Genomic DNA, 27,258 nt, shown 5'->3' with positions numbered 1-27,258 from the left:
TAGGCTTGGATGCCAACATGTAAAAAAAACAAGGAAATTTGCATAAATTAATTTATTTTATAAGAGTTGAGACTTAAACTTGGGACCTCTAATTAACTTTCATGCTTTCACAGTAAATAACTAACTATTGGGTCAATTCCCTATTTTTGATATATTTTTAAATTTTATGGGGCTAAATTTAGGATGTTATAGAGGATGACCTTAAACAAAACTCTTCTCTACTTCTCAACTAGGCAATGAACTCAATTCTTCAATGTAGCATTCTTCAAACTTGAAAGTTTATTCTTCTTGACCAAACAATTAAACTCATTCTCACTTATGAAAACTAAGTTGCATATGCCACAATCTATTGAGCTATCATCTTTTGTCACATTCACGGTGCCTTTGGAAGTCGAAGCTTGTGTCAGATACAAGTTTGAACTCTTCTTCCCTTGAACTACAACTAATGAGCCTTTATTCAATTTTCACTGTCCCTTACTAAAAGTGTTACCAAAACCATCATCATCAAGTTTTTCTGCAAAAATCAATTTCGAATGAATATATGATGCATGCCTAACATCATTAAGTGTCAACTTGGTTCCATTATTAGTGACCAAGATAACATCTCTCATGCCAACAACTTGTACCAAGCCATCATTACCCATCTTCAATACCCCAATATCGCCAAGAGTATAATATGTGAAGAACTCCTTCCGTGACGTGACATGAAGCGAATTAATATTTGCAATGTAATTATTTTCTTATTTTTCAAGGTTTGAATGGAGATTTCCTCGATACCACCAGGATATGATTTTTGGGATAAGTCAATACCACCTCTTTCTTAGGTAATGTAAAATTTTTAGGAAAACATTACTTTTACACCAAATTTACCCTTCAATTTTTATCATCTTACCTTTAATCATAGGTTTATGCCCTTAACTAATATTTGCAATGTAACTATTTTTAATTTATCCCTTTAATTATTATTTTAGGTTAAGATTCGAAGTTAGATTCAAATATTTGTAACATATTTCCTTATTTGTCATGAGTAATTAATTAATTTATTTTCAATTTATTTTCTTTTTCTAATGTTTACCAAATTAAAATTTAATAACTAATTCATTTTCCATCTTGCATGTTATATGCAATTTCTTAAATATTTTGCTTTAAACATAAAATAAAATTTGGGTTTTGGCATCTCTTTGACCAATATAATTTATAATGGAAAAATGAAGACAAAGTTAAAAAATTAATATTTAAGGTATAAAATTTTATTAGTAGTAGAAAAATTTTAACATCTTTTATATTTTATTCGCTTATTGGTATATATTTAGTATAATTAAATAATTTTTTATTCTAATTTGAGGACAATTTATTAAAATGTGTTTTAAATAATATTATATTCAATTAAGAAAACAAGATAGTATGACATTACAGCCAACAGAAAAAAAACAAAGTAACCTGATATGCCAAATAATCTTTTATTATGTGAACCATATGCCATCTTCTTTCTTTCCTCAATACGCGTCGAAACATCCCTTACAAAAGCACATTTTAAATGAGTTTTAGATGGCATACTCTGTTGACAATATGCTAAAATTGACAAATCTTCTAGACAGCCAAAATGGGGTCCCAAACTATTCCATCAAGAAAACAACAAAAACTAAGTCTGTATATGCATGTGTTTGAAAGTAAAATATTCTCTTTCTTATATAGTGGCTGACTCTAGCATGGAGGATCATTACACAAGAGAAGATGCAATGAAAATTTAATAAGAAAAACTACTATGAAAAAAATGAAGAAAAATATAGAAAATTAATTAATTCAGAATAAGTAGTTTATTTCATAGGTTGAATAAAGTGGCATATTTCTATTTGATTTTTCAAGGTTTGAATGAAGGAGGTTTCCTAATCTTAGTAGCTTGCTCAAAGGCATATGCGATCTCAATTAGCTTGCCCTCCGATCCCTTCAGTCCCCCAAATGAAATGCCAATAGGCACCCCTTGGCTATCATATCCAGCTGGGACAATAATTGCTGGGAACCCTCCAATTGCATAAACAGAAGAAGCATCTGCCCTTGGAGTCACCACTGCATCTAGCTTGTAATCTCTCATCAACTTCTCCAACCCATTTTTTGAAAGATTTTCCAAATTTGCTAATGCTGCCTTCTCTTGAGCACCAATCCCATTTGTGGCTTGGGCTGCCAAGAAGATATCTTGGCCTATTTTATCTGTCAATTCCTGCAATGCTTGCCCACCTTATTAACCAACATCCAGTATGCATCTTGAAATAATGCATATAACCATAGACTTCATGATCTATAATACCCACCAAATCAGGGAATTTCAGGTTGAAAGCTATAATATCTGCCAGTGATCGCACCGAGGAAGCCACCAACTCCTTGAGCTAGGCGTTCAAGGACAATTTGAACTCTGCTACGATGGCTACTGCTTCACCACTTGCGCTGACATTTAATATAACATCAATGTTGGCTATTTGTAAATTGTCTACAACAATGACACCTTGTCGCCTGAATTTATAAGAAAGTTTTTACTGTTTTAGTGATTAACCCATTAGCCATTTAGACTAAAATCGGTCATTCCAAGAGTCTTATTAATTTTATAACTGTCTTCTTTATACCTTAGTGTATGTAAATGGTTATCAAAAGTCTGACCCAACCCCAATCCTTGAGCAATTTTGAAAAATGGATTTCTCACTATCCCCAATCTCTTTCCTTTGAGCCCATAGGGGTTAAGGAATCGTTTGTAGCCACCAGGTGGGATATAGTACGACGCATGTCTAGTTGCTTCATCATTAGAATCGAACCCTACAATGGCATCAAGAACATAAACAGCATCCGACACTGTCCTGCAGATAGGCCTGTTGAAACCAATAGGGCAGAGGCACATTTGTTGGAGTTTTCAGTCATTAATAACATCACAAAGAAGAATCAAAATCACCCAAAACAACAGTAAAAATGGAGTAGCATAAAAGAGAACTTAACCCAATGGTGTCCTGTCTCGGAGTAACTGGAATGACCCCAGCTCGGCTGGTGAGACCAACTGTAGGTTTTAGGCCCACCACTGAGTTAAAACTGGAGGGACATAGGATGGAACCGTCAGTCTCAGTCCCTAATGATACTGTTACCAAGTTTGCAGCCACTGATATTGCTGATCCACTACTTGACCCACACGGAGTTGCAGACAAGACATAAGGATTCTGCACGGCATTACAGAACAGGCCTTATTACTCGTGTTATTCACACACTAGCTAAAATCTTGGGAATTATTCATTTAACTCACCTTTCCCTGGCCACCTCTTGGACTAAAGCCACTGGTTGCAGTAGTTGACCTAAAATTAGCCCACTCACTCAAGCTAGCCTTACCCAGAATGATTGCTCCAGCTTTTCTCAGTTTCTCCACTACCCCTGCATCTCTGGGCACGACTGACCCGAGCAATGCAAACGAGCCAGCGGTGGTGTTCAGCTTATCTTTTGTAGCAATGTTATCCTTGAGCAGAATGGGAATACCATGCAAGTTAGGCAGTGAACCATTTACTTTACACTTCCTTTCTTTATCTGCAGCATCAGCTTGGAGCAATGCATCAGGGTTCACTTCTATGATTCCTTTAAGGAGCCCATTGAGCCTGGCGATTTCTCTGAGATAGTACTGGACAAGTTGCCTCGAGGTGAGTTGGTTTCTCTCAAAACTTAGTTTTATATCTTTGATCGTCGCTTCTCTGATCGAGAATGTATAGTTTGTAATGGTGCGGGTGGAAAACCCTAATGAAAATATGGATGAAAGAATCAAAAACAGGAACAAGGAACAGCTTCTTAGAGAAGAACTGGAAGCCATTGGTAAGCTGCAATGGAGGACTTAAGACTTTTACTTTTTCTGTTTGATTTAGATCCCAAATTCCTATCCTATATATAGGTACCATCCAGGGGTTCTGACAGTATTCAATCAGAAAACGTTATTTTATAATGAATGAAACAGGGACCTTTTCTTTGTAAGCTGGTAGGTTGAGAGTGGTGACCATTTCCGTGGACAAATTATAGATGGCGAACTGATTCCGATGAGAAACGTTCAAGCACTTGGGAACACTGTAATCAATCATCTAATTCTGTTTAGGTAAGCTGTCAACAACATCCTTACTGTTTGCCGTCCATTTCCGGTGAATAAATTGTAGTACTGTTTAATTTGGATCTTTACCAACTATTTTCCTGGTAAAGACAACCTATTCTCAAGTTCATCAGCATTCAGCACCCCCAAAAATAATATTCCTTCACCAAAACAATATCATTTATTTATTTCCTTTTATTTTGGTACCCATATGTGGGTCACAACAACTTATTTATACTCCAAACAGCTCGATTATCTCAAAATAAATTCCATCATGATTATGTGACATGATATATCATTTCCTAAAAATCTATCTGCTTATGAAAATCATAATCTCAACCTCATACTAAATTCGATCATGGGTATGTGGCACAGTAAATTACATCTTATTTGCTTATAAAAAATAACGTGAGTCAAATAAGCTAACAAATAAAACGCCTTCGTCCAATTGAGTAACTTTGAGCTTTTAGTGAGATATCATAGATATCCTGCTCGTTGATTATTTAGGACTCCATTTTAGTAGGCTTTCTATTGGCCGCGCTCATAAGTCAGGTCGGGTCCAATTAAAAATTTAAGCATGTTTATTCTGTTTGGATTTAGGCTTGGCCTAAAAATTGAGCTTAAAATTTTATCTAAATTCAGTTCGAATAAAAATGCTAAAATTCGGGTCTAGCTCGCTTGTATTAATTTTTTATATTATTTTTATATAATTTTTAAATGTATATAATACATTAAAAATACTAAAAATATTAAAATAAATATTTCCCAATAAATTGAAAATAAATTTTAAAAAATATGTATACTTAAATAACACTAAGATAGATACAACTTAACAAGCAAATGTCTCTAAAACAAATAAAAAAATTAACAAAAAGAAAAAATTTGTTATACAATATCCAAACAATAACAATAAAATAGTAATAACATAATAGGAAATGGTAGTAAAATAGGGAGAAAACAATAAGAAAATAACATTAAAACAACAAAAAAAAAAACAACTTTTTTTTGTCCTTTTGTGAATCTGGGGCAGGCTCGGGTCAAAAATGTTTTACCCGAAGCCTGACCTCTTTTTTAAACTGGCCTTATTTTTTTATCCAAGTCTATTTTTTGAGCCTGTATTTTTGCCTAAACCTTTACACTTTTCAGGCAAGCCTTCGAGCCGGACGAGCAGGTCTAGCTATTATCTATCCCTCCTATTTCTCAAAAGAAAAAAAAATTAAATACCTTAATTTCAAATTTCTCCAAAATTTTAAAATTTTAAATTCACTTTAATGATAAGTCCGACATTTATTATATACTTATATATGCCTTCCTTCTGCTACCACGTGGCAAGCTCACTGCCCCCTTCTTGCATTTTATACAAAATGGTCAAATATCATATTTCATCCCTTTAATATACTTAATTTTGAGAATTAATCTATATACTTTTATTTTTAACATAATTTGACCTCTATACTTTTATAATGTTTTTAATTAGTCTAAATAGTTAATATAGTTAATTCTTCGGTTAAAACATTACGTGGTTATAGACAATTTGAATACCTTAAGAGTTTTAGAGATTGACACGTGGCTTTTTTTTTTCTTTTAGTTTTACGTGGCTTTTTTTATATTATAAGACAATGGTCAATTTTCAAATTTGACCTCTAGGCTATGCTAAAACTTGAGATTTAATCCTTATAGTTTAATTTTGACATAATTTTGTCCATATACTTTTATAATGTCATTAGTTAATCTAAATAGTTAATATTGTTAATTATTTCAATCAAAATGTTGACGCCGATTTTCTCAAGAACACTATTTCAACAGAAAAAATTATTTTATTGAGACAATTTCAAATTAGTGTTTTAAGAAAAATCATAATAAATATCTTTAACGATATTTTTATTGTTATATGACTATCAAGTGAATATTTTTAAATAAAATAAAATTTCACACCAGAGAATTTAATAGATTAATTTTAATGATGGTAACAACTGTTGCACCTGAATACAGGAATGGATCCAGGATTTTAATCTAGGGGGACAAAACTTCTAAATTTGAACAACCTTTTTTTTAACGTAAAAAATGTCAGTTCTTCTCGGATACTTTTTTTCTTATCAAATAAATCAATTTAGTATTTTTTTTAAAAGAATGAACATTTTAACTGTAAAAAATTTAAAGAAAAAAAATCACACTATACAATTTAGTATTTTTTAAAAAGAATGAACAATTTAACGTAAAAATTTAAAGAAAAAAATCACACTATATAATATCGACATCTCTTTCCAATATGCAAAAATAATAACTAATACTATACTAAAAATTTCGTAAATATCATTATAATTCCAAAAATTCAATTAAAAAAACTTGGCTTTAATCTTATTTCTCAATACTAGGCATCCTAAATTGTACCCTCCGTTTTTTCATAAGATTGAACTCATCAATGATAGAATCTGTTGAAAATTCTCGAGCTATTTCTTTTCCGATATATGCCACCAAGTAAGTTAAAAAAATCATCCTCCATTATGTTGTGAAGCCTTGTCTTCATAATTTTTATAGTTGGAAATGCTCATTCGATTGTTGCAGTAGACACAGGAAGAGTTAGCACAAGACGAAAAATTCTATCACACTACAGCAAAACAGGCTTTTAGCGGCGTTTTTTTAGGCCACAAGCGCCGCTATAGACAATGCCGCTAAATTTTACGGCGTTTATGTGAAAAAAAATGCCGTTATAGAACATGACCTTTAGCGGCACTTTTATCACCGCTAAAGAACATGACCTTCAGCAACGCTTTTATCACAAATGCCGCTATAGAGAATGACTTTTAGTGATTTCACAAATACCGTTAAAGAACATGATCTTTAACGGCGCTTTTATCACAAACGCCGCTGAAACACCGCTAAAAGTACCGTTTTTCAGCGGCGTTTATGAAAAAACGCCACTAACTTTGGTAAATTTGTAACATTCAATTTTCATCCATATACAACCCTTCTTGTAGCATGAAATCCAATCAAAAACAGAAAATCTAAATGATACTTCAAATTCAACGAAAGATATATAATATAAATTGATAACTGAAGTATAATTCAAAATATTCTTACAATAATGTTAAAAGTTACAATGTTAAAAATATTCTTACAATAAGAAAACACATGTCTAAGATGACAGATTTTGCGACTGCTGAAACATATTCATCATATTTTGAAGTCAGAGTGGAGTCGTCGTATTTCTCGCTTCTACTCGCTCTGCTTCCCTCGCCATCGATCCGCTTTAAGTTGTAGCTAGAGTTCTTCATATTTTCTTTGAACCTCAGCTTCTCTCGATGCTGCCTCCGCTTTAAGTTGAGCAATTAACTCAACTGTGCTCACTTGCATCTGAGCCATCTGATCTCTTAACCTCTGAACTTCAGCTTGAGCCTAACTCCTCGAAGGCATGTATTGCTGCGAGCTGGATCCAAAATATTAGGTTGGGTTAATAAAAGATCCTTGAAATCGAACCCAACCATGCCTTTCAGGACCCAAAACTTCAATAATAATCCAGTTATCAATGTCGTCAACATTAATAGAACTATCACTCGAAGCAATCGCTTCACAGTCCGCCATTTTATCATTTAGTTTCTCCTAATAAATCAATCAAAAAGTTAGAAACGAAATATATAATAAAAATAAATGCAGCATAACATTATTTGCATTACAAACGACGAATTAAACCATTATAATTAAAAATTATAAATATTTAAAATAATTCAAATTTTATTAAGTAAACATACCATAATTTTTGCAGCTTTAGAAGTCATAGGAGATCCATCTTTCTTCTTATGTGTAATGTCAAAAAGCTGAAGGCGTCCAACTTTTTGACCAGACGATAGTTCCTACAATATAGTAGTAAAAATATTATTTAATAGAAAGTAATAAATATTTGACACAATTAATAAATTCAAAATACATCGGCCTCAACTATACAAGCAAAACTTTCGACCCAGCTGTGTGAGTGAATTTCTGTTTTTGCCTGCTGCTTGTTCCAACTCGTTCACGATCCTACATTATGAAATTATTATTACGTATATAGTAAATACTATAAACCAAAATAATTATCAGAGTTTGGAAGTACGTAATACCTCTCCTTTCTTTGAATTCCAAAATCTAACCGCATCTTCTCATTGGTATCTCAGCATTCCCGGTGGAACATTTCGCAATTTCTCTTCGAGGCTTATATTTTTCTTAAAATATTCTTTCTTTAAAGTGCTTTTATGGTCTCTCCATTTTTTTCCCAATACCTTCTTGACATAATTATCCGAGACCTCTAAAGCAAATCTCTCCTACAAAAAACACAAGTTTAGAAAGTAAATATAAATGAAACTTAAACTAAAGTATTATAAATTACATTCACGTTTTGTTACCTTAATATTATCGAGAGCTTCATTTTTGTTACTATCAGACATTTGATGCCATGACTCGTAGTTGATAGGCAACATATTGGCATTTTATGCTATAATACCCAAATATCCTGCTAAAAGTCGAGCTTCTGATCCAACAGGCTGACCAAGATTGTTTCTAGATACTTTGACACGCTCGACAGGATTTAACTCATATAAATCTTTAAGTAGCGTACGTCCTCGACCTCTGTGCGTCCCACCACTTTTAGCTGAAAATGGTATATTATAATATAAGAATTTGAAAAAGAAATCAATAATAAAAGTCAACACGCATGTAAATTAAATTTAACATTACTTTGAATTTCTGCAAGTTTGTCAGGTGTATTCGGAACATTTGAAGATCCAATAGCAGTCTGTTGTTCACTATTTGTTTCTTCCGAATTTGGAGTATTTTGAACAATACTTAGATCTCACAAACCATGACTGCACATATTAAATGCATCCCGCAACATACCTTCCATGTCATCTTCTCTAACAGGCTGATGGTAAGCACTATGAGGATAAGTCGGATTAATCATTGAAGATGTTCTACTAAGTGTGCACTCTCTATGGAAAATCCATTTTATATACCCCGAATAAACCCATCTACAATTAGATGTTCGTAGACAACTTCACGAAAATCCCAATTGATGTTGCCACACTTCTTACATGGGCAAAGAATCATATTCTTTTGGCTTGCATTTTGAAATGCAAAATTTAGAAAAGTTTGTACTCTATTTCGATAGTCGTTGCTTACCCTTGACAAATTCATCCAAGTCTTATCCATTTCGTAGTTCTTGAAGTCTAAAGTTGATAATAATTTACATGGGTAAGTTGTTTATTTATAAGTATAATTAAGTTATGATATGATATATATTTATGTATTATGTAAGTTATGTGAGTTATGTAAGTTATGATATGATATATATAAGTTACTATGTACGTTATATGAGTTATGATATGATATATATAAGTTATTAAGTTATGTACGTTATGTGAGTTATGTAAGTTATGATATGATATATATAAGTTATTAAGTTAATATCCAAAGTTTTTTTTAATTCTTTAAAATTCGTAAGTTATGTAAGTTTTATATATATTTATGTAAGTTATGTAAGTTATGTAAGTTATGATATATATTTTATAAGTTTTAAAAACATTTAAAAATATTAAATATTAAAATCAAACATTATTAATATAAAAATTAATTAGTATTAAATATATACTTTTAGTCAAAAGATAGCATTTAATCATATAATAAATTAACATTTTTAGTCAAAATATTGAAAAATCATGTCAATATTTAAATAGCAAAATTACAAGTTCAAATAGTGCAACTAATTGATTGCAAAAAAAATTGCACAAGTTCAAAATGTACAGTAATAAACTTGAAAATTTATAAACTAAAATGGAAATTCAAAACCCTTTGAAATTAGACTAAAATGGGTTTACTACATCCACTGTTTACTACATAGGTTTATTGCTTCTATAAACTAAAATTAGACCTTGTTGAGGAAATATAAAAGTACAAACAGTAATAAGAAGAATCATATTTTGTATTAGGTGATTTTGAATTTAGATGTAGAAAAGAATATAACAACAATAATAGAGACTAACCTCAATCGCCAACACTCCAGCTTTTCAATTCCACGTCTCTCCTTGAAGAAAACCCAAACTTTACACTAAAATACTTGAATAATTTTTCAATGTCATCAAGCTTTGAAGCTAACCCGCAAAACTAAAGCAAACCTAAATTAAATCTGACCCAAAAAATGAAGAACTTAGCATGACAAAAAATACCAAACTTCATAATTCACTGATATGTATACATATAAACAATTAAAATTATGTTTAACTGATTAAAAAACAAACATATCATGCTTTAGAAAAGCAAAATAAGTTTATTAATAAAGCAGTGTTGTCAAAACAAAACTACTGAAATTCAATTACAACAAGCACCCTTACAGACCCAAAATTCAGATAAAATTTCAGCATCAAATTCATCTCAGTACACCAGCAGACAACATAACAAGACAACCAAATTGCTAAATTAGAACAGCAATTCCTAAGAAGCCAACGTAACAAGCCATTTTTTATGCAGAGAACTCTACTTGATGGAGATAGGAATCAAGTTGAAGTCATCTAAGAAGATGTGCGCATGATTAAAAAAATAAAGTATTTTTTTTCTTACAAAGATTGACAACTCTACTTCCGACTTCGCCAATGCTAAATTTACAACTATAAAATTGTGACTATATTTGTTGCCTTGCCAGTTGCCACCCAAAACAGTCAATTATTTTGCAAAAATGTATCAAAGAAACTCAAGCCAAAAGACAACATTTCCATCAAAAAAGGAATAAGTCATAAGACAATAAATTTTAATACTCGAAGACGAGAGAAGGCAAAAATTGAAAACAGACTAGTTAGAAATCAAATGTTTTCCCTTCTCTTATCTTTTAATTTCTTTGTTGTTGTTGTTGTTTTTTTTTTTTTTTTGCAATGGTCGGCGTATACAATAGAGGAAATTGAAGAGCGCCGACTGAAGTCACACATCAAAATTTTAACTCATTCAGATTCGATTAATTAGAATGTTACAAAAGGACTAAATACTTCACCTTCGTCAATCCCGCGTATGAAGTACACCACGACAAGAGAGAAGAAATTGAAGTTCGACCAGCAGAGAAGAACCATACAAGGGCGGCACCAACGAGCAGGCACACCGACGAGGACGAAACTGAAGCTCCAGCAGCGAAGAAGAGACAGCGGGCTGTGATTTGGGGTTTTACTTTTAGACGGATTTTTGTTTTTATTATTATTATCAAGTTTTTGGTTCTTGTACATTTGCCAAACTAAAATTAGAGTAAAAGAAAATGTCATGTCATTTTAAATGCTTATACAAACGCCACTAAAAAATTAAATTACTGTAGTGAAAAGATATCGTTTTGAAAAAATTTAATACATAGTTGCGGTCTTTTTGGTCCAAACACTACTATTGCTTATATTTTGTGGCTTTTTTCTCATAAACGTCGCTAATGATTGACTTTTTTATAATTTTATATTTAATTATTATATAATTCATATCAATTTTAAAGAAATAATTTTGAAAATTTAAGTAATATTTAAAAGAATTAGATAAATTTTAAATTTTGTATATAATTTTTATGTAAGAAAACAAAAACAAAACAAAAATTTCAAAATATGAAAAAAAGCTTTAAAAGATTATAATGATAATTTTAATATATTAAAATTCATATTATCTCTTTTACAATTATACAACAAATTATTTAATATATAAATTAAAAACTTAATCAGTCATATATCCAAAACACTTTAAAATTTTTTTAAATAATAGTATTTTAATTCTTTTCATTTTTAACATATATTTTTCTATGTTTTTACTTTCAAGTTTTTTCTACGTGTCATTAATTTTTTCTGAAGATTTTAAATATTAAATTAAAAATAAATTGTATTTTAATTAATATATAGAAACTAGTTAAATAATAAATAGAAGAGGATGAAAGAGTGCATGAGTTGTCGAAAAGAATACATAAAGGTCACTTGGATGATGGGTGAGAATACAGAAAGCAAAACGGCGCCGTTTTGTTTAAAATTAGACCCTAAACACTAAACCATAAATCCTAAACTCTTAAACTCTAAACTATAAACTTTAAACCCTAAACCTTAAGCCCCATAACCCATAAACTATAAACACTAAACCCTAAACTATAAACACTAAACCATAAACCTACACCCTAAATCATAAACACTAAATCATAAACCTTAAACCTTAAACCCTAAACTATAAACTTACACCCTAAACCCTAAATATATATTACAAAGGACAAAAGTAATTAAAAAGAATCTTATTGCTTACCTAAACTCTAAAATAAATTGATTTTTGTCATTTTATCAAAAACCCTAACCCTTAAACCCTAATAGCCTAACCCTTAAAACCATGAATAATACTAAGACTCTAACTATAAAATAATAAACCCCAAACCCCAAACTCTAAACTATAAACCATAAACTCTAAACTCAAAACTCTAATCCCAAAATAATAAATATTATATCATAAACCCTAAAACCCTAAACCATAGACATTAAACCTTAATACTAAACCCTAAACCCTAAAATAAAATAAATTTTTTGCGACGTTTTTATCAAAAACATCATTAATGCCACTAAAGCTCAACAACAAATGACGTCGTTTTGCTCAACTTTTTTGCGGTGTTTTGCGAAAAGTGCCGCTAATGCTCGATCTATAGCGTATTTTTCAACTAACGCCGCTAATTCTCGATCTATTGCGGCGTTTTTTACAAAAGTGCCGCTAATGCCACTAAAGCTCAACGTTTTGCTCAACTTTTTTGCGGCGTTTTTCCAAAAAGCGCCGCTAATGCTAGATCTATAGCGGCATTTTTCGACAAAGCGCCGCTAATTCTCGATCTATTGCGGCGTTTTTTAAAAAGCGCCTCTAATGCCACTAAAGCTCAACAACATCGTTTTACTCAACTTTTTTGCGGCGTTTTCCAAAAAGTGCCTCTAATGCTTGATCTATAGTGGCGTTTTTCAAATAGCGCCGCTAATGCTCGATCTATTGCGGCGTGTTTTAAAAAAGCGTCGCTAATGCCACTAAAGCTCAACAACGTGTTTTGCTCAACTTTTTTACGGCGCTTTTTGAAAAGCGCCGCTAATGCTCGATCTATAGCGGCGTTTTTCGAGAAGCGTCGTTAATGCTTGATCTATAGCGACGTTTTTCAAAAAGCGCCGCTAATGCTCAATCTATAGCGGCGTTTTTCAAAAAGCACCGCTAATGCTCGACCTATAGCGACGTTTGTTTCAGAAACGCCGCTAATGCTTGACTTTTTGCGGCGTTTTCATACTAGAGCCACTAATGTACAACTTTTGCGGCGTTTTTGGTTCAAGCGCCGCTATAAACGTCGCTAAAAACCTGTTTTGTTGTAGTGCAAGAAGAGGATAAATACTGTACTTTTGTCTTAGCTAGTACTTGACACAACTCAACAACTGTAGTAGCTTTCTGCAACTCTGTGCTTTGATGATCATCAAGTTGAAAATACTCCAATTGAATCTTCATGTGTAATTTTTATTGCTCCGTAAAATTGTCCGTATAAAAATCATTCATAAACTTGCAGATATCTTTCTGCAACTGTAGTAGCTTTCTGCAACTCTGTGCTTTGATAAGCATCAAGTTGAAAAAACTCCAATTGAATCTTCATGTGTAGTTTTTATTGCTCCGTAAAATTGTCCAGATAAAAATCATTCATAAACTTGCAGATATCTTCCACCCAAAAAGCTTTGTAATTATCACGTGGATCCAAAGTGGAGCTAAGAACAAGTAACTTCACTTTCTCATCATTAATTCCGGGTATGAGCCAAATCAATTAATTTTGAAATTTGACTTTAAAGTTCATATTGGGCATTTAAGTTTAATCTTTCAAGGCCTATCATAATTAATATTTAATTATTTTTATTAAAGTTATATAATTAAAAACTGAAAAATACTTTATTAATATAAAATATAACCTTATGATTTAAAAAAATGAATTATATAAAATACAATTTAATTAAAGGAGACGAATGTTATATAATATGGATATCAAATCTAAAATACATTATAAAATTTAAGAATCTGAAAGTTTGAAGGAGGATCCATCCTTGGTTTTAGCGATGTAATGATACAAATTACTTAAAGCCAAAGATGCCCCGAACAAATTGACACAAATCGTACCTCACAAGTGCAGCCCAACCTATAACCCCACTCTCAGCAAACACAACCCTATTAATGGTACATGATCACCGCCACCAACATTCAACTGCTGCACAACACATGAACCGCTAGAGCAGCCAACCAGCCATGTAAATAAATATTTGCATGTCGTGCAATCTGTTCAGATAGAGCTTAATATATAATATAGATAATTAGATATTATAAAGTAAGGTATACAAATATTTTAGATAATCTTACGTGGAAATTTAAATTTTCGACAAAGTGAACACCTGACATGTTACGGTTATTAATATTAAAAGAATGAGTAGTATTTATAATTTTTGTACATTAATAAATTAAGACTGCATACTAACATTTTAAATTATCAATGTCTAATTGAACTCCAAGTAGATAAATAAGAACAGTGACTTAGACTTTTACAAGAATTACATCTTAAATAATTACTACTATTTAGTTTCTTAAAAAAATCATTTTAAGGTAAATTAAATAGATATATAATGTTTAGAATTTCCAACTAATTTAAATTTTTAATTAAAATTTAAATAATTAATTCTTGGGTATCTAAGTTTGAGTTTTATTATATGCATTTATAATATATGAGTTTGCAGGTTCTTATATGTGCATTTGTCTAGTTCTTTTCTATTACTCAGTTTGTTGTGCTTTATATTGTTCGAATTTGTATTTGTAATTATATTGTACCAGTGTTTGTATTGTTTATGTAATAATAAAATTCAGAGTAAATATGAATAAACTAGATTTTTCCATAATTAAATTTTAAATAATTGCATTTTAATAAAATCTTGAAAAATTACTACTATTTAGTTTCTAATAAAATCACATTCTCACTCTCAATTAGAGTTAATAGAGTACGTTAAATATTTCAAATTAAATTAAAATTAAATATTTAGGTTAATCAAATAATTTAAGAAGTAAACAAAATTTTAATACAAAATATAAGATTTAATATTTATTTTGGTCTAATTTTTATTATACACATTCTCAATTTAAGAACTTCATTGATCACTTAATTATTCCATCTATTACTTTAGGCCATTTGACATTTCCGTTAAAAAATTGCTATATCAACCAATAAAATGATTGCACACGTAAAGAAAAGCCAATATTTCCTGTGTTTTTTTTATAAAAGTAACCCAAATCTTTTAATTAATTACAAAAGTGATCCAACTTAAAAATCATGTACCTAAATTACTCGATTTCTACAGTGTTTTTCAGTGCCGTCAGAAACACCGATGGCACCGGTCCCTCATCATTTGCCAATTCGCTTGATAAATTGACAGCACCAAACTGAAGTGTGGTTGTATAAAACGTTTAGGGACTTGACGAAGCAATTACCCTTTTTAAATTGGATGAAAAAATGCTTTTCAATTTTTTGTCTATTTGCAGGTTAGGTTTATCCCTTTTGAAACTAAATTTAAATAGCCCTTAAAATATAAGAACAACAAAAACAAACCCTTTCTCATTTTTTCAAAACAATAAAATTTAAAATTATATAAAATTTTTATTTAAATTACCTAAATATATCCTCAAAAATTTCCCCAAGTTTATATTTAGGTAATTTAAATAAGAATCTTACATAATTTTTAAGTTTATTGTTTTTAGAAAAATAAAAAAAAATGAGGAGGATTTATTTTTGTTATTTTTATATTTTTAAGGGCTATTTAAATTTAATTTCAAAAGGAGACAAACCTAACATGCAAATAGACAAAAAGTTGAAAAGTATTTAATTTGGTGTCACCGTGTTAACAGGTAGCAACCTTTTTCAGCCAATCTAAAAATGATAACTGTTTCATCAAGTCCCTAAACGTTTTTTATAACCATACTTCAATTCGATATCGCCAATTTATCAGGCGGCACCACTAGTTTTTTTAAAGAAAGCAATCATTGGCTGATGATGGGGCCAGTGCCGTTGGTGTGTCTGGCAGCATTGGCAAGCACTGTATAAATGAGGTCATTTACGCCCATGGTTTTTAAGTTGGACCATTTTCATAATTAATCAAAAAATTTAGGTTACTTTTTTAGAAAAGCCCAAATTTTCTTTAAAATGTATTTAAAAATGGCTTTTCACCCCAAATAATATAAAAAATAATTAATTACAAAAATGACATGAGAACAGATTAATTACGAAAATAAGCATTTGCTACAAGGCGACACCAAATTAAAATGTTATGACCTAAAATATCTAGGGACTTGGTATGCAAATTTCCCATTTGATTGGCTAAAGCATTTAAGGGTGTCGGTTGGCAACGTGGCAGCATCAAACCTTAAATAGGGTTCATTACTTTGTAAACCCTCATTGTTTATTATTATTTTTTATTCCTCTTCAACACCAAAAATAAAAAGATCTATTACCAATTAGTCTAAAAGTTTTTTCTACCAAAAAGTATTTTTTTAAAAGGTCAATTCCAACTGAAAACAAATTTTATTTATGTTTCAAAAATAATTTTCTATTCAAATTATGTCCGACATAACAGTTAGCGTATCCATATTAGTTTTCTTTCGTTCACATTATATTTGAAAACTATAAATTTAACTAATAATTATAATTTATACATAATAAGATTTTTCTAAAGCTTTTATAATTATAATTTTATCCCGTATCTATAAATCAAATTGATAATAAAATTATAATTAGTTGTCTTCTTTACCTTCTCTTACAGTAAAATTTTTAAAAGAGAAAGAATAACGTGACAAAAGAGAACAAATGAAAATGAAAAAGAAAAGTTGTGGAAATATATGAAATTTAATATTTTAAATATATTTTTATAATTTTTTGAAAAAAGGATTTTAATTTATACTTTTAAAGTTTTAGAATCAATATAAATTGATAAAATGTTTAATATTGAAAGTTGAATTTATTAAATTTTTAATAACCATCCTAAGTTAGCCTTCCATTTGATGACCAAACTTATTTTAATAGTGAAACGATTAAATGTGAAATTGATTTAATGGAAATAACTAAATTAACAAAACAAAAATTAATAACTAAATTTAATATCAATTTATCGTCAATATATCAAATCTATACTTATTATAAAGTTTTTTATCGAGTTAAAATCGCTAATTCATCAAGTACTAATTTGATTGTAAAAAATAAAATATTTTACTTTTACAAAGTAAATTATATTATTTTAAAAGTATTTTTATTTATATTTTTATATAAAATAAAATGTTCTTATAATACATTTAAAGTTAACCATTTATTATTTATATTGATTTTATAAATATATAATTATAATTTTCGCTGACATAATCTAAACTATGTAGTAAAACATCAAATGTATTAAACGGTTCCAAAGAGAAAGTGGTTGGTTAGTTGAAAGAATTGAGGAGGAGGTTTTCTTAGCCTCGTAGCCTGTTCAAAAGCATAAGCCATCTCAATTAGCTTGGGTTCCGAACCCTTCAACCCTCCAAAGTAAATCCCAAAGGGCATCCCAACGCTTTGGTACCCGGCTGGGACTGAAATACCTGGGTACCCTCCTATTGCTAGCACAGTCATGGCAAGTGATATACCAGGCGTCACCAATGCGTCCAGTTTATAGTCTTTCATCTTTTTCTCAAAGCCATCCCGTGATAGCTTTTCCAGATATTCAGCTGCCTTTCTTTCTTTCTCCCAGATCCCATTTGTCCTCTCTGATTCAATCAAAGTCTGCTGCCCATACTCTTCAAGCTTTTCCTGCATCATACACAGTTTAAATATTTTATTAAATAAGCTTTGCATAAGCCAATTCAGTCACAAATTTGTATATATGCATATGTACCAACTCGGGGTTATTCTGGTTGAAATCAATAATGTCAGCAAGTGATCTCACGGAAGAGATTGCAAGCTCTTTCAGGTATTCATTTACGGAGCTCTTGAACTCAGCCTGTAATAGCATCAGCTCACCACTTCTGATAGAATCTGAAATTATATAGATCATCAATCATACTCGCCCCTCTTGCTCTGTAATTATCAAATTTGGGATAAACAAAACATTAGTATTGCCTTAACTACAACTGAACATGCATTGATCAACAAAAAGATGGCAAAAACAACAATAAAGAAGCTTGTCGATGTGCCTCGGCTACCTACCAAGAGTCCTGCAGATTCATAGGTCTATGAATACATCACACAAGTCGAGTAATATCCCTAGTTAGGGTTTTATCTCTCTACCCTGTTGAGACCCCTGATGGGTTCACAGCGTGATAGTGGCCCGAAGTATCTAAACAAATAAAACTATGGCAAACTGAAAATTTTGCGTTAGTCTGACTCAACCCCATGACTCATGGCATATAGGTCATTTATGGGAGAGCATCCTACCACATGGTCTAACTAACACGGTACCTTGACTCCCTCAAGATCCTCTTTATACTAGAGGCTTTGGGTTTAGCAACCATGATGCCATGCGCTCGCTTTTCAGCAATCATGGCTTCTGTCTATTCAGACAGTTCAAGATGCTCCCATTCGATCGATAAAATAGAGAGACAAAATTCCAATCAGAGACAATATTGGACTAGATGTAGCCTTCGGCTTTGAACAAAGTTAATGGATTATTACTGGTATACCTGAGTAATTCCAAGTGATTCTCAAATGTTGAAACTGTGGATCAGTTTAAGGTGTCCAAAAATGGATGTCTAACAACCCCCAATCTTTTCCTATGATCCCATCTTCATTGAGGAACTGTTTATAACCGCCATCAGGAATAAATTGAGCAGCTTCCGATGTTGCTTCACTGTCTTCTGGGTCAAAGCCCACAATTGCATCCAGCAAGTTAACTGCATCTGCCACTGTCCTGGCCATCGGTCTTTTATCTCATCATCAAAGGAAATATTTAGTTCTTATATGCTCTAGATGTTGAAAATTCAAATAAAATGGTACACCACAATTCTAGTGTGTGTGTGTGTATTAGGCTTCATGTTTGTGAAAGAGTACTACTAGTCATTTGAACGAGAAGTCATACCCAATTGTGTCTTGTCTGGAAGAGATGGGAACAACACCAGCCCGGCTTGTGAGTCCAACGGTTGGCTTTAAACGTACTACTGAGTTATAGTCCGCTGGGTAGAGTATAGAACCATGAGTCTCTGACCCAAGTGAAACGGTCACCATGTTGGCGGCCATGGATATGGCTGATCCGCTGCTTGATCCACAAGGATCTGCCCTTGCAACATAAGGGTTCTGCAAAGCCCAAGATTCATTGGCGAGGTGAGATGGTTAAAGGTTCAAAGAGAAGGCAAACCCTGAAGTAACTGCGCTTGGCCGCCTCGAGCACACCAGCCGTTGGGAATTTTAGCCAAAGCTCGAAAAGAATACCACTCCGTTAGGCTGGCCATCCCTAAAATAACAGCCCCAACATTCATGAGCTTTTCCACCACTCCCGCGTCCTGACCAACCACAGACCCCAGCAGCGCATATGATCCTGCCGTCGTATTCATTTTATCATCCGTCGCTATCGTGTCCTTAAGCAGCATCGGAACGCCGTGCGAGAACGATCTAGGATGATGACTGTTACTCCTCCTCTGGCGATCAGCCTCCTCTGCCTGAACCCGGGCGTGGGGATTGATTTCCAATACACTTCGAAGCAAGGGATTTAAATTCTGAATTCGGTTCAAGTACAAATCGCCAGTTGGAGTTATGTGAGCTTATCCTCAGCAAAAGCTCTCTGGATGCTCTCGATTGTAGCTTCTTCAATACTGAAATCGTCATGACCTTTGGTAGTGATAACCAAAACTGAGACTATAATCCACTGTAAAAAGAGGAGAGCTTTGACCGCCATTTCATCTTCTGCTGCTTGCTTTCCTTTTAATTATATATCGGCTAGAAGTTTGATTATTTATATTTTTTAATGAGATATATCAATTTATATTCTAATAGTAGTATATTAAATACAAATCTTAACATAATGTTTTTTTTTTCTTATATAATACTACTAACTAAAAATAAACATACATTTCTGTTAATAAATATTAAAATAAATATAAACCCTCTTATTTGGAATGGAATCAACTTAGTGATTTTTGCTACCTCAATTTTGGTTAAATTATTATACGCAAAATTTGCTATTAGATTGAAGAGTAGATAGATTTTAATTTAATTATTTTTAGTTTCTGTGTTTATAGAATTTTAATTTAATTATTATAGGTAAAATTTGATATGTCAAACATATTATCACATGTGTAACTTATATTTGTTTGTTATTTTATATATTACTCTTTAAAAAATCAATTAATATATTTAACGACTCAACTTGTATTAATACTAAAGTTTTGAAATTCAAAAATATAGCCACTAAGAATGATCCAACTGGTGAACATGAACTGAATTTATAACTTTACTTATAATATAGTCAAGACTAAAATTTCAAAAATAAAAAAGTATAAAAATTAAAATTAATCAAATTAAAATAAAGATACTAAAATCCCATTTTACACAAACTACATCATCATGCTTTGAGACATCTCATACTATTATAAAATACATTAAATTTTACACAATTAATATAAAATCTTATAAAATTTAAAAATTACAATAAATTATGTAAAATTATATTTGTAGAATTATAATATATGTTATAAATAAAATTATGAAACTATAATTAAAACCCATACAAAAATTATAAAATTAAAAAAGTATTTTGTATTATATGTTATAAATAAAATTATGAAACTATAATTAAAACCCATACAAAGAATTATAAAATTAAAAAAAAAAGTATTTTGTATTTTATCGGGCAAAGCAGTACAAATTTTTTTTAAGCCCCACCTTCACCCAATCGAAAAATCCAATCCACCCCAGTCCAAAACTCGATTGTCAAATGTGAATCACAACAACCTTTCATGTGAGCACTAGTTCACTCGGATCATCTACCACTCATAACAGTGGCCAAGGGTGTAAGTAGACCTGTCTAGGGGCCCTCGTCTAAAGGTCCATCTAAAAAGTAGAAGGATTTGGATAAAAATATAAGTTCGAAAATGGGTCGTTTTAGATATGATATAGTAACTGAGGTTGTGTAACTAACTGAGACCGTGTGGATCAAAAGTTACCAAGTCTACAATACTCACACGGGCGTGTGGCCAGCCTGTCTGCAACACTTAACCATGTGACAGCCTGTGTGGTGCAAGAATGTGCCATTAAGTATCTAATTCATGCCAAATCAAACTAATGGCTCAAATTGTGCACATTTGGCCATTCAAACTTGCATAAAACCAATCTAAACGCAGGTTAATTCATCCTTTTAGCCTACCACAAAACCATACAAGCTATTTCACATGTAATGAACACTTTAGTAAACTTAACAACCTATATATATATATATATATATATATTCACCAATCACTCAAACAAGGTACACCAAACATCTTAACATTTCAAACTCAATTTATATATAACCAACATAAGCCATTTAAGCTTCTACCTTTACTTGAAAAAAATGCCAAAGTGCACATTTAGTACATAACTCATTTACCAATTAAGTTTAACACCATTTAAGGTTCCAAAACCACTACCACTAAAGATAACATCTATACACATTAATGCCTATACTCAAGCATCACATATCCAAACATTCTCAACACCTTGGTTTAACCATTTCACATCCAATACATCAAATATATATATCATATCCCTTTTGCCAACAACCTTACTTATATACTTGTCAATAAGCATTCACGTTGTCCCTAGTTCAAACTCAAAACATAAAAAGTAGACATATGAACGAAACAAGTCCTATTCACATGCCACAAAACCAAGTTCGGAACAAATGAAAATCTACCAAAACGAAGATTGAGTAGTGTGAGCTTTATGTTGATCCGATCTTCCTAATCCGCAAAATGCCAACTTCAGAAAACAATACAGAATAAGCATTTTTTATGCTTAGTAAATTCATAGGTAAAATTTTACTTAACTTACCTTAATCAATCAACAATTTAAACAATTAAAACATATTGAGACTAACATGGAAATCCTTTGGCATCCTGTTACTTTCACATGTACGTCAACAAGTATATTAAAGGGTTAGTCCATTTGCAGCAAGACCTTCAAACTCAATTCATATACATATACAACTATTCCCTTATACATCATATACTATTTGAATCATGTTCAAACTATAAAAACAATAATTCAATTCATGATCATACGTTTCAACCATTTTATTTCCATTTTTAATCACTGTTACTGCCCGGAGAGCTATAGTAAATTAATGTCGAATACATGGGACTATTTTAATTCCACAAACTGTAGAGTTGATTTTCTTATACAAGCTTTATATGATGTTGCTCACTCAAGCTGTCGAGAATTCGCATTAAGTGATGGATCTCAAGCATTGATAAAGAATAATTTGACTTGCTCACACAAGCTGTGATATTTGTATTTGCTCACACAAGCTGTGGGTTAGGTTTACCTTTGCAACTTTATTCGATTTTGCTCACTTGGGCTATTGAGAATTTACAATACATGCTGGATCTCAACAATCGATAAATAAATCTCTGACCAACGCCTAATTACACTTTTGGACCTTAATGGTATGCCATTCATATTCTAATCGTTTACTAAATTCATTTAGGCACCATTATAGTTTCTGTATCATTTCAATCTTATAACCATATACACACTTTTCATATATTGAATAACAACCCATAAACATTTTTAAATCTTATAACATTATCACATGTATATTGTTCAATTACATAGTGATCACATCCATTCAATAACATATACCTATTCAAATTTATCAATTAATTAGTATTTGGCGATTTAGTCCATTTGATGCCAAAACATTATAATCATAATAATAAAACTAGAAAAATTACACAATATAACACAAACATATTATGAATTAATAAAATAAGTCTCATATGAACTTACAAAATACAAACAACAATAGAAGAACTATTAGGGACTAAATCTTGATCTATATAGTAATTCATTTCAAATTATTAGTGCCAATTACCTTAAACATATTATTCAATGTATATCTCAACTTAATTTTAGTTTTCAAAATTTTCCTAAATTTTCACATTTTATTCAATTTAGTCCCTAAAACCGAAACTATCATATCTTACACATTTAAGCTTCAGTTTTCAATCTAATTTCAATTCTATCCTTTTATAAACCTTTAGAAACCATGATTATAGAAATTTTACATCAAATTTGACATATTTACATTTTAGTCCATATATTTAAAATTAACAAATTTCATTTTACAAATTAGTTCTATTTCATTTCTAAGCTTCAAATCCTACCATTTAACATTAAAAACCTCAAAAATCATTAATGGTAACATTTTAAAACTTTAACAGCTTTACAATTTAATACCCGGGCTAGCTAGATTAAGCTACATTGATCCCAAAAACATAAAAATTACAAAAAAATAAACTTGTTTAGGACTTACATGCAAGAGAAAAGACTTGGCCCAACCTTGGAGTTCTCTCAATAATGGTGGAACGGGTGAAGAAAAGCAAAATGAAGAAGATAACCTATTGTTTATGTTTTTAATCTTTATTATTATTCTTTTTAACTTAATTTCAACATATAAAATCATTAATTAACTATTACTAATCATCCCACTAGCTTCAAAGTGGTTACTTTTCCACTTAAATCCTCAATCATTTATTAATTAAGCAATTTAACTAATAAAAATCAATATCGATTAGCTATCAATTCAATAAAATTTCTGAGCCAAAATTCAATTCACCTATATAAAGACTTCATAAATATTTAATAAAAATATTTATGAGCTCGGTTTACATAAATGAAGTCCTGATACCTTATTTTCAAAAACCATAGACTTTAGGGTCGATCCACTTGTACTTTAACTATCTGTCCAATTACCAAATTTATTAGATAAAAATCCATTATAACACTATAATAAAATAATATTTACGAAATCAACCATCGAAGAATGGTGTAACAGCCTAATTTTTAGTGGTGTCGAAAACAGTGGTTCGAGACCACTAAATTTGACTAATGAGTTTGAAAATTTTATTATTTAGTGTTTGTGAACAAATTATGAGTTTAGGAAGGCTTATGAATTAGTAATTTGTGCTTTAGAAATATTTATTAAATTAATTGGTTTCTAAATCGAAGTATTGAAACCTTGATTTTATGAACCGAGTCGTAAATATTTTTATAAATATTTACGGGTGTCATTGAGTTAGTATTAAAGTCTCGTTAGAAAATTTTAACGTTTTGATAGTTAATTTAGTAAAAAGGACTAAATTGAAAAAGGTGTAAAACTAGCTAATTGATGAAATAGTGATTAAATAGCTTAAAAGATAAATATGGAAGGACTTAAAGTGTAAATGTGCCTAATTGAAAAGGTTGAAACGACTTAAGTAGAAAAGAAAAAAAATCAAGTGAGTAAGAGGCAAATTGGTCATTTGGGGAAAATCAATGAAAATAAAACAAATGAGTAAGTAGGATAATCTAGGCATTTCTTCCCCAAATTGCAGTCCCAAAATTCCATAGGGGGTTTCTAATAGCTGGTTTTTCATAATGTTTCTTCATGTAAGTTCAATTTTTGTTTATTTCTTGATTTTTTTTTGTTTTTGAGATTTTTACAACTAGGTCCAACTATCTATTTTATTAGTTTTTGATTTTATGGGTAATTTTGAAAGTTACCATTGATGAGTTCTGGATGTTTAAGATGAATTAACATGGATTTAAAGTTTTAATTTTGTTATATGATGATTTTATCAAGTAATTTCAATAGATATTGATTTTAGGACAAAATTGTTAGAGAGATTAAATCTTAGGGTTTGGTATTAAAGTTTGTTTATCAAAGGCTATGTAATAGCTTATAATATTTTGGTAGTGTTAATTTTAAAAATTAGCTCATCGATGAGTTAATTGGTGAGGGACTAAATTGCAAAAACTATAAAAGTTGGGGTAATTTTATAATTTCGTAATCTGAAGGGTATAAGTTGTGAAGTGGACTGAAATTGAAATATATGCTAATGAATGAAAAATTTACATTTTAGATTAAGATCCCGTAGATTAACGAGAAAAAGGAAAATTAGTTGAATAGCCCATAAACTACTACCAATTTTACAATTCAATCCAGATAAATTTGTATGGTTAAAATTTCATGATTATTTATTAATTTATGAATGATATAATGTATTTATTCATATTCTTATTATTGAAATTAAAATTTGTTGTTAAAATATGAAATTGAAATAAACGCTTAAAATAAGTAGAACGCAGGATTGAGTACAAATGTTTTATAGCAAATGATGAATTGAAGGATAAGACCATGGTTGGACCATGGCAATGTCTATATGTAAGACCATACCTGGGCTGTGGCATTTTAATGAAAAGACCATAACTGAGTTATGGCACTTTGAATGTAAGATCATGGTTGAACTATGATAGTATTTATAAGTAAGAAGTTGGGCTATGGCATTTTGATGATAAGACCATAACTGGGTTATGACACTACGAATGTAAGACCATCTTTGAGCGATGACAATGTATGTGTAAGACCATAGTTGGACTATAGCACAAAGAAAATGACGTACTCATATCCGTAAGTCGTTCCTCGATTCAGTAAGAATTGGTAAAAGACCTATGTGAATGAATTGAAAGATATATTGATTATTAATGATATTGATCTGAAGGAAGTGTGTTCATTGACTTATGTTGTATTTGACAGGGAGAATGTATGATTTATTTACAATTTAGTTTATTATATTAAGTTCGGTAAGATCAATGTTTAATCTATTGAACTTACTAAGCTTCATTAAGCTTACTCGTGTTGTTTTATGTTATTGTAGATTAACGTGTGATCGAGAGATCAGATCAACACATCAAGCCCCACTATCCAATTTAATCCGGTAGTTTTTGAAATGTAAATTTTAGTTTATATGACATGTATAGGGTTGGTTTGGCAAAGAAATAGTTTGAATTGTGATTGTGAATATTAAATGTTTGTATGTGTGTAATTAGTAGTAGAATTTGATAAATCAATGAAATGAGTTAAATGGGTAAGTATGAGTAATTGATGTATATGTAATGTTATATTATATTTAGAACATGTATTGGTTGGTTTTGATTGCTTGGTTGGGGTATATTAGTGTATTTAATTGTTGTGTGTAGGTTGATGTCAAAAAGGGTGAGAAAAGTGACCTTAAAATGACCTATTTTCGTCCACACGGGTAGAGACACGGGCGTGTGTCTCAGCCGTGTATGACACACAGCCATGCACATGGGCGTGTAGCCTGGCCGTGTGTCCCCTGCACCTTGAAATTTCAAAATAGAATGCCTAGGTATTTACACACGACCTAGCACACGGACGTGTGGCTTGGCCGTGTGACCCCTGCACCCTTCACACGGCCTAACACACGGGCGTGTGGTTGGCTGTGTGACCCAAGTTAGAGAGTTACACAGGTAAGGACACGGGCTGGGACACGACCCTGTGTCCTACATCGAATGTCCACACAATCTAAGACAAAGACGTGTCTCCTGGCCATGTGAGCCACACGACCTGGCCACACAGGCGTGTCTCCTGGCCACCCGATTTGTTTCTAATGGGCCCATTTAAAGAGACTATATAATAAAATAGAATTAATTTTATATATGAATAGTAAATGACATAAATTAATTGTAATTATTCTGTAAACTCCAATAATGCTCCGTAACCTTGTTTCGGCGACGGATATGGGTTAGGGGTTTTACATTTATTGATATCAGAGCTTTGGTTTAGTTGATTCTGAGAATGATAGTAATGTGTAAAGTGTTTAGAAATACATGCCATATAAATATTTGATAGTGTGTTGTGTATGATCCGATCTAACCCTTGTTTTTTATAGATTGTAAAGATGTCAAATAGATCCGAACATGCTAAACATGATGGGGATAATAGTAAAGTACAAACATTTGAACATGGGACAAGTAGTAGTGTCCCAATTTCTTCGATTCATGAACAATAACTTAAAAATATGTTCTATGGGTTTATGAACCAATGGTTTAATGAATTTATGCAAGAAAGAAATCAGACTCAACAACCTCCTCCCCCTACTATACT

The 27,258-nt window shown here is 31.2% G+C and overlaps 2 protein-coding genes, 2 long non-coding RNA genes and 1 pseudogene across 9 annotated transcripts; 1 reads left to right on the top strand and 4 right to left on the bottom strand.

Annotated features, from left to right (window-relative positions):
• Window positions 1-1,663: 1,663 nt before the first annotated feature.
• On the bottom strand, window positions 1,664-3,832 carry LOC105785880 (probable amidase At4g34880). The gene is made up of 5 exons (XM_052633973.1): window positions 3,281-3,832; window positions 2,983-3,197; window positions 2,619-2,858; window positions 2,310-2,508; window positions 1,664-2,218 (listed from the first exon to the last, which is right to left on the bottom strand). The coding sequence occupies exons 1-4, from the start codon at window positions 3,830-3,832 to the stop codon at window positions 2,385-2,387; spliced, it is 1,131 nt and encodes a 376-aa protein (XP_052489933.1). The 3' UTR covers window positions 1,664-2,218; window positions 2,310-2,384.
• LOC128031963 (probable amidase At4g34880) lies at window positions 1,862-2,293 on the bottom strand. The gene is made up of 2 exons (XM_052622987.1): window positions 2,282-2,293; window positions 1,862-2,218 (listed from the first exon to the last, which is right to left on the bottom strand). Exons 1-2 carry the CDS (start codon window positions 2,291-2,293, stop codon window positions 1,862-1,864), a joined length of 369 nt encoding a protein of 122 aa, XP_052478947.1.
• Window positions 3,833-3,974: 142 nt separating the features above from the next.
• LOC128042582 (uncharacterized) lies at window positions 3,975-11,411 on the top strand. The gene is made up of 2 exons (XR_008198032.1): window positions 3,975-4,108; window positions 11,013-11,411. It is a non-coding gene; the product is annotated as an uncharacterized LOC128042582 (long non-coding RNA).
• Window positions 7,349-11,258, bottom strand: LOC105785881 (uncharacterized). 6 transcript variants are annotated; one of them, XR_001131239.2, is made up of 8 exons: window positions 11,109-11,258; window positions 10,111-10,253; window positions 8,810-9,006; window positions 8,479-8,723; window positions 8,197-8,397; window positions 8,025-8,116; window positions 7,849-7,950; window positions 7,349-7,699 (listed from the first exon to the last, which is right to left on the bottom strand). It is a non-coding gene; the product is annotated as an uncharacterized LOC105785881 (long non-coding RNA). The 6 variants fall into 6 exon arrangements; XR_008198028.1 differs by having other exon boundaries at window positions 8,037-8,116; XR_008198031.1 differs by having other exon boundaries at window positions 8,042-8,116.
• Window positions 11,412-17,438: 6,027 nt separating the features above from the next.
• LOC105787040 (probable amidase At4g34880) lies at window positions 17,439-20,046 on the bottom strand (annotated as a pseudogene).
• Between the last annotated feature and the right edge of the window lie 7,212 nt (window positions 20,047-27,258).

The sequence above is a fragment of the Gossypium raimondii genome, chromosome 1, assembly GCF_025698545.1.
Source record: "Gossypium raimondii isolate GPD5lz chromosome 1, ASM2569854v1, whole genome shotgun sequence".
Taxonomy (NCBI): domain Eukaryota; kingdom Viridiplantae; phylum Streptophyta; class Magnoliopsida; order Malvales; family Malvaceae; genus Gossypium; species Gossypium raimondii.
Note: the sequence above shows the minus strand (reverse complement) of the source record. Positions and strands in the feature narration are given on the sequence as shown.

Excerpts from the sequence above, each read along its gene's own strand:
- LOC105785880 (XM_052633973.1), bottom strand. The coding sequence starts at position 3,832 with ATGGCTTCCAGTTCTTCTCTAAGAAGCTGTTCCTTGTTCCTGTTTTTG. Across the intron at positions 3,198-3,280 it reads CAAGAGGTGGCCAGGGAAAG|AATCCTTATGTCTTGTCTGC; the intron begins GTGAGTTAAATG and ends AATGCCGTGCAG. Across the intron at positions 2,859-2,982 it reads CCGAGACAGGACACCATTGG|GCCTATCTGCAGGACAGTGT; the intron begins GTTAAGTTCTCT and ends TGGTTTCAACAG.